Genomic DNA, 8,174 nt, shown 5'->3' with positions numbered 1-8,174 from the left:
CTCATTATCGTGATGCTCGGAAATCTTGAAATCATTACATTTTCTTATGTACCAATGATTTTGTCATTAAAAGGCTCTTGCTGTGTAATGTTGAAGTTTGTAGAAATAATCATTAAAAACTCAACAGAATTCCCTAATTTTGTGTACCTATCCTCTTAAAAAAAGTAGTTGGCGGTAGATATTATTTGTTTCACTGAGTGAAGATTCATCACTTTTGATCAGGATTCAGATACAAGTGAAGAGGAAGAGATCCGCGAGGGAAGACTCTTAAACACCGACAGAAAGGTTAAAGCTGTTAATGACAGCCAATGATTGATCAGATGAAGAGAAAGCACCTATAAAAGTCTAGTTTTAAGGAACTTTAATTTGTGAATTGTATATTTATCACTTTCCCCATAGCAAGCTTTCAGAAGTTTGAATAATGTCCTCACTTGACTTGTATTTCATCTATATTTACGTTAAAAATGAAAAAATAATAATAATACAGGACGATTTCATCTCAGCTATCTTTTTTTTGCCAATGTGTGTGTAAATCGGGGTGTATGCATTAATTAACAACAGTTGCTATATTCAGTAACTAAGCTTAATAATGATTTAAAGATATATGTATCGTGCTCATCGAGTCTATACAGGCAATAAAAGATTGTAAACAAGGCCTATAAAAACTGTAAAAAGTGCATGGTTTCCATGTAGTTTTATTTTTTGATTCCCGGCCCCCAGTGGATTCCTGATTTTGAGCAATTAGTGCGTGCATCCAGGGCTTCCTTGAGCAGCTTCCATCCTTCTGTCTTCTTGAACTCCTCCTCGCTGATTCCTTCTTCTTCTTCACTGGACTCTGAATCCTGCTGAACATACAAAAAATATCAGGCTAACTTCGGTGTAAGAACATGTAAAGTTTGTCTTTGTTTTGCCACTATTATTTTCCTAGTCTCTACTGTTTTGACTTCGTCACGTCACTTGTGAACGTAACAGGTTCTTATACCAAAGCTGAGCCAAAATGTTGAAGCCAAATAATAGAGTGAAATGGGGCAACGTCATTTTGGGAACTGCAAACGAAGATATTTATGTAGGCTTACAGCCGACAGCGTTCATATCTTTTGCCCGTACTTTTAATAGCTCTCTATTTTTCTATGAGGCAGATATTTCTCTGAAATGGAGTAGAGTTTTTGCGCTAGTGTAAATTAGATGGTAAGAACTAATCGGGTCATTACACCATAGAAAGTGACAGTAATTTACCCTTTCTGAGAGGCTAGACTTGTCTTCAAATTGAGCTTCGAAAGCTGAGCTCGGAGCGAGGAAAATACACTAAACATGAGCCAAAACCGGACTGCGAAGGATTTCAGAAAGCCTAACTGAGGCATACCTTTACCTTCTTCTTAACTTTCTCCTATTGCTAGCTAAGCAGGTCAGATGGCATAAGATTAGTATTCTACAGATTATTTTAGGTCAGTGTACCATAGAGTTTTTTCAGTAAAGTATTCAGATCTTTGCATCTTAGTAGTCCTGGTTTCGTTACGAGCTTCTTTTAGACCAGTTATTATAGAAGAAATAGACATTAGATCACGGGGTAGAAAAACTGAGTTACACGGCGGATATTACAAGAAATGTACTAGTGCTGAAAAAATTCAGCATCCCTCTAGAACTGGCACTTCTTTATTAGACTGTGCACATCCGTCCCCTTGGGGACGGGGATATATGCACATGCCATGTGCGCATGTTGCATTTAATCTCAATATATACCCACCTCAGAACCAAAGGTCACTTCCACAATTCTCTCTGTTCTTTTTCCATAAATTTTCCTCAGTTCTTCCTAGAATCATATAAGTAATATACAAGAGTTAATACCATGCATGAATTGGCATTGAAAGTTACCTCCAGTGCAGTCCTCGTTTTGTAATATATTTTTTTGGGAAGCCTAATTGTATTACAAGGAATAAAAATGTTTTGAGGAGATCTTGCTACGGAGAGAATTTTTGTCAGAGGGGCAACGGGTCCCGCCAGTGGGAAAAAAAACAACGCTGGTAAAAATGCTTGCAAAGCTTATCTTTACATTACCCCACCCTGGTATGTACTCTCACTTTTTTTTCCACGATCTAAAGGAGCTTGACATTCTAGTCAGATCTTCTGCTGGTATTATATTGATGTATTATTTCTTTGCTTTTGCTACAACAAATTTAAGGCCAACCGTTTATGTTATGTTCAGTCCCCTATACATATATTGAAATTTTGGCGCGAAAAGAACAGTAATGTTATGCAGTTTGTCGTGCTATGCTCGTTTCTTTGCTGCATCTCGTGTACTCCTTCTATCCAAACCGTCAGGTACGTTTTGCGTTGTCTTTTGCCGTTTGATGTTTCGCTTTGTGATCGTAATTATTGTTGTCGGTAGTTGGCTGTAGTGTAATTTAAGTTAATCAGAAACCACTGGTTACGAAGAAATTGTATGGTTCGTGTAACCGTTCTGAAATTTGTCGGTACGTTCGCTACAGCTTTTGCCATGAAAAAAATACTCAGACCCCTCTGCGTTTCTGGGAAACCAGAGTATATAGACTCGATAAAAATCGTCTCGATATGATGACTACCAGGAGCCCATTATGGGCTCCTATGACTACTCGATATGCCACAAGGACGTGTCGTTTGTCCGTTTCACGAACAAGTTTCGCTTTCCCAACCAGTCTCGTTTCACGAGTCGAACGAGCACATGTAATTCGAACGAGCACATGTAATTCGAACGAATGTCGTTTTAAACGAGTCACGTCCTTGTGGCATATCAAGTACTCATCATATCGAGAAGATTTTTATTAAATCTTTATTCCCTGGTTTCCCAGAAACGCTGTGTGATCCAAATACTCATGCACAGTGAGTGGTCATGTCATTAAAAAAGCAGAGGGTTCCGGCGTGTTCTGTGAACTTGACATGTTTGCAATACAGTCGAACCTCGATTATCTGGACTCGTCGGGACCTTGGTAAATAGTCCGGATAATCATAGTTAGTAGAGGAGACCTAGAGAGTCTCCTCTACTAACTATGGGATAATCGAGAGTCCGGATAATCGACAATATGAATATTAATAGGTAGAAATGTAAACAAAAGGTATACTGCACAGAAAACACCATTTTAATTGTGAAATCTACACAGCCTGTATGTATTTAAAAATAAAAACCTTCAGTTCAGGTATTTACAAAGGTATGAAATGTTCAAGCATGTTTATTTGCTTCAAAGACTTGTAGCTTGATCGCATTGCGAAGTCCATCATTCATGTTAGCTGCATTAAAACTACACAGGGTCAATACCGTTCTGTGATTCCATCCCCGACAAGCATTTTTTGAAACATTGCGCGGCCTCTTTAGTCGATACTAGTTTCTCGTCCTCGCCCTCATCTTCCTCATCGCTACATACACTTTCGCTTTCCGTCGAATCTCCGACAACGGTGGCTAACATCTCTTCATCAGACATTTGCGGTGAAGTTGGGAGCTCGTTTTCCAGATTAAGCCAGTTTTCCACATCGCGAGAATTAGGCATTCCCTCATTGTCAAGTTGCTGTACATTTTCCAACATTTCGACCATGGACTCAGCGATATTATCCTCTCTGAATTCGGGCTGCGAATTTGACTCGCTGTTGTCCGAATGAATTCTCAGTTTATCGTAAGCCTTCCAAATAGATTCCGGGCTTCCTTCGTACCAAGCATCTGAAAGCATATAGAGTGTATCTTTCACAGAATGAAGCTTAACGATGTCCTTAGTGCTTTAAGTTTGATCAATGTCTTGACTGCAAATTACTTTCTGAAGAAGTTTTCTCTTGTATCGATTCTTCATCGTTTGCAGGACTCCTTGATCCATTGGCTGAATCAGGGAGGTCGTGTTCGGAGGAAGAAACAGGCAGGTTTCCGAACCATTGCGGCTGCTGAGCTCATCTGGATGAGCAGATGTCTATACAGCAGAACTTTTGGACAACGGATGTTTTGTGAGCGTTGGTGAATTTTTACAGATGGCACAAAGTCTTTCTTAAACCACTCGGCTAATATCTCCGAATTCATCCAGGCATTTCTTTGGGACTTGTAGATCACGGGAAGCGCATCCATGATAACATGCTTAAAGCATCTCGGCTTCGCAGATTTCCCAATAAGAATGGGTTTTAGTTTGTGAGTTCCAGTAGCATTTGTACAGCCTAGCACAGTTAAACGATCCTTTGCTTGTTTGAATCCTGGAGCAGATTTTTCGCGTCAGGAGACAAGAGTTCTTTGCGGTGAATACTTCCACAAAAGTCCAGTCTCGTCGGCATTGTAGATTTGTTCGGGGATCAGATTCTTCTCCTCGATCACTTTGTGCAGTTTCTGTAGAAATGGTTCAACAGTTTATTCTGCTGCTGAAAGTTTCTCGCCTTAAATGCCGAGGTTCCCGTGTTTTAAACTTTTCTAGCCAGCCAGATGACGCTTTGAATTCGCGATCGACCGTCTTTGTGTTTAACTGCGTAGCTTTCTCTTGAGGAAGCGGATCTGAAATCGACGTCCCAGTAGATCTTTGTTGAATAAACCAGGCGTACAGGGCTTTATTCAGCTTCGGAGACTTTCGTTTTAGGATCTTGTCTTTGTTCTTCCGTATGTCTGAGATCTGCTGCTCGCTGATGCCAAATTTTTGAGCCAAATTTGTTCCTTTCTCTCCTTTATCCAAACGTGAAATGACTATCTGTTTATCTTTAATCGATAGAACGGCTCGCTTTCGCTTCGCTTTTGATTTGAATTTACGATCGATCGCTCGTGTGTTTACATAACCCACGCGGAAGGAACTAATCAAGCATGAAATTCCCTTGGCAACAAAACAATTGAGCCAATCACATATCAGCTGAACGTATCGGAATATATATTTGTTTCGTCGCACTTTCGAATTTGAAAAGCGCCCAAGATAATACGCCGTTTCAACAGTCTTTTGAGAGGATTATTGGGCTTTTTGCGACTTTGAGTTTTCAAGATCACAACTAATTAATATTCATGAAAAAATTGGCACCAGAGAAAAAAGTCCGGATAATCAAATAGTCCGGATAATCGAGGCCCGACTGTACTTTCATAGGATTATCGGCAGTAAAGCTGAAGTGGTTGCTTTATTTTCGTAACAACCGAGCAGGAGCCCTGAACCTTTTGTCTCCACTGATGAACACTGAGCGGGGTAAAATACAGTATTAAATAAAAGCGTAACTGTTTGTAACATGTAATTTTAATTTCTACCTGTGTATATGATTTAAATTGCAGCAGTGCACGGGAAGATTGTTTTTTAGAGTTCCAAGCCATGTCACCTCCTCCTGCTTCTTCATCTTGTTCTCTTTCGATAGATCTCTTAAACCTTTTTCTCTGAAATTTTGTGAAATACAAGTAAAAAGAAATTAGAAATCAGCTTGATCATGACAACGAATGTTTCAGTTTATCTGACATCATGTTTTGGTAACGTTTCCAAAGCACATCGCCGCAGAAAAAATAACATTTTGATGAATTAACCACCTCATTCGCAGAGACCCAATTAGCAAAACGTCCCCGTAAAATTCTTTAGTTCAGGAAACATATTGAGTTTTTCGGTCCTTCGTCTATAGCAAAGGTAATAGTGATATTTATGGTAATGCTACACACAACTTCTTAAAGTCTGTACTCTAAGATCCTTGCCTTATTTTCACCGGTATAGTACGATAAAATTTAAACTAATACAACAAGTTAGAAGGAGTCCATAGCCAGAAATTCGGAATCGTGCGTGCGCAATAGTCCACAAGACTTAAAATTTAACGATCTTTTAAACTTGCTGAAGAATAGAAGGATCAGTATGGGATTCGCATAAAACCTGTTTATAATATTCGTATAATGGACGTAACCCCACCATCTCAATGCCAGTTTGAATGATACTCATCAGTACTTTCACTACAGAATTACTTTGTTTTGGTATATCAAACACTCGTTGCAGTTTTCTCGGTGATTACTTGCAGCGTTTTATTCAGAAGAAATCCCCTTAAAAGCACACAAAATGGCGCCTACCTTCGTAAATGCCACTCTGAACATCTTAACTCAGCCGAAATCCTCTGGGAGTTACTACATCATGGACGACGAGTCGGGGAAGAAGAAAAGATTGAAATACGAGTGGTCAGCGGGAAAACAAATTTAATACTTCATATAGAGACATATCAGTTATAGTTGCGGAAAACAATGGTGTTGTAAATTCGAAATATCAACAGTACTTCGCTAAATAAAATGTTAAGCAATTTTTCAAAAGTGTTGATGGCACAAGCGATCACGTGCGAAGACACGCACTACGGCCAAACACTTACCGTTTCATCTGTTTCCTGTCTTTCGACAAGCCTTTCGACTTTCCAATAAGTCGATCTTCTGTTCTAGATTAATTTCTTTGGCTGGACAAAGTCGGCATCCGCGGATGAAGTAGCATTTAACATAAAAAAAATACCTGTTCGAAAGATTCTCGCGCTACGCTAGTTTGGTTTAACTAAAGTGTTTATATTAACAGATGGACCAATCACATGCTAGCTCCCTTGACAGGCTGTCATGTGTGCTGGCGCGTGACAGAAATAAGCACCACCCACTTTGGTTCGGAATTTCCGGCTATGCTACGATGGCTGTTCTGTACGTGAAACGTCGTTTAAAATCCTAAACATGGATGTTAGTGAGAGGCTAACCATAGGTCTTTGATTAAAACTCCTGTTAAGTTTTTGATCAAAACCCTCGGTTCGAACCAAATTTCTTTTGGAATACCGATAATTATCATTTGGAGCTGCCATAAGGACCTTGTTTGATAAAGTTTCGTAAAATCTTAAAGTTCCTCGTCATAACTGGAGCATCTCTTCAACAAGAACGTAACATAACTCCTTATCAGATCACAGCTGAACCTCACCTGCCTTTCGAAGCAACTGACATCATGTTTTGGTAACGTTTCCAAAATACATATCGCCGGAGAAAAAAAATAACATTTTGATGAATTAACCACCTCATTCGCAAAGGCCCAATTAGCAAAACATCCCCCTAAACATTTTTAGTTCAGGAAACATATTGAGTTTTTCGGTCCCTCGTCTATAGTAAAGGTAATAGTGATATTTATGGTTGTGCTACACACAACTTCTTTAAGTCTGTACCATGAGACCCTTGCCTAATTTTCACCGGCATACTACGATAAAATTTAAACTAATAAAACAAGTTAGAAGGAGCCTACCGACGGCTGTCCTGTACGTCGAACATCGCTTGGAATTCTATCCTTGAATGTTAGTGTGGGGCTAACTATGTGTCTGTGATTAAAACTCCCGTTTAGTGTTTTATCAAAACCTACGGTAAGATCCAGATTTCTCGTGGAATACCGATAATTATCGGTTTGAGCTGCCATAAGGAACGTTTTTGAAAAATTTCCATAAAGTTTTCTGTTCCTCGTCATATCTATTGATAGATTGATTGATTGATTGATTGATTGACTAGGGCATCTCATGACGCAACATTATATCGGGTAACAGCTAGACAAAAGGTTATGCCTTTTATGGCCAAATATTAAGGCTATCTTTTGTGTGATCTTTATTCATAGTTTTGAATAATCTGAGAATAATGATAGCTGCAAGTAAAACTGAGAAAAAAAACAGGCGTTTTGCTGCAGCCTGTGACTTCTTGCCGACTAAGACTTCCGGCTTTCGTTCCCACTCACTGGAGCAGATTTTTCGTTCTTCGACTTAAGGCGCGTTCCTGAACTAAGTTAGGAGCCCTTCTTCATTTATTGAGGCGTAAAATTTCTTAGCACGCCTAGAACTGACGGGGGGTGAACGCCTGCCTTGAAGTGAATAATTCTAATCTACATATATTCTTGATTTGCTGCAAAACGTTTTGAGGTTTTTGGCACAGTTCGACTCTCGAGGATCCCTCTTGTATCATAATGGAGGTTGAGTACATAAGAAACCGAGTTGCAGGAGGAATTGAAGCCTTACAGAAAAGGATAGAGGGTGACGTCGAGGAAATGTGTAAAGAGATTTTAATACCGCTTGCCAAAAGATGCGAGATAAAAACATCCCCTAAAGAATTACCTGAGGGACTGAGAGGATATTTTAGAGACATCTACTGGAGTTTAAAAATGCACTTGGTGTTTCATTTAGGAATTGCTAATGAGCTTCAAAATAGCAACAAACTCCTTAATGAGGTGGGTGCTTGGGGCGGC

At 39.4% G+C, this 8,174-nt stretch overlaps 3 protein-coding genes across 3 annotated transcripts in view; 1 reads left to right on the top strand and 2 right to left on the bottom strand.

Annotated features, from left to right (window-relative positions):
- Positions 1-679: 679 nt before the first annotated feature.
- On the bottom strand, positions 680-7,439 carry LOC149034000 (uncharacterized). Its single transcript, XM_089193271.1, has 4 exons — positions 7,194-7,439; positions 5,219-5,341; positions 1,745-1,810; positions 680-842 (listed from the first exon to the last, which is right to left on the bottom strand). The coding sequence occupies exons 1-4, from the start codon at positions 7,407-7,409 to the stop codon at positions 696-698; spliced, it is 552 nt and encodes a 183-aa protein (XP_089049397.1). The 5' UTR covers positions 7,410-7,439; the 3' UTR covers positions 680-695.
- On the bottom strand, positions 3,091-4,726 carry LOC149034001 (uncharacterized). Its single transcript, XM_089193295.1, has one exon. The coding sequence runs from the start codon at positions 3,693-3,695 to the stop codon at positions 3,273-3,275; it is 423 nt and encodes a 140-aa protein (XP_089049421.1). The 5' UTR covers positions 3,696-4,726; the 3' UTR covers positions 3,091-3,272.
- A 136-nt stretch (positions 7,440-7,575) lies between the features above and the next one.
- The window catches only part of LOC149033996 (uncharacterized), a 17,243-nt gene continuing 16,644 nt past the window's right edge, over positions 7,576-8,174 (top strand). The window contains exon 1 of the mRNA XM_089193242.1: positions 7,576-8,174. This exon is cut by the window's right edge and continues 75 nt beyond it. Within this exon, the coding sequence (XP_089049368.1) occupies positions 7,896-8,174 (279 nt within the window). The 5' untranslated portion in view covers positions 7,576-7,895.

This window comes from Pocillopora damicornis, chromosome 14, assembly GCF_964200805.1.
Source record: "Pocillopora damicornis chromosome 14, jaPocDami1.2, whole genome shotgun sequence".
NCBI lineage: Eukaryota > Metazoa > Cnidaria > Anthozoa > Scleractinia > Pocilloporidae > Pocillopora > Pocillopora damicornis.
Note: the sequence above shows the minus strand (reverse complement) of the source record. Positions and strands in the feature narration are given on the sequence as shown.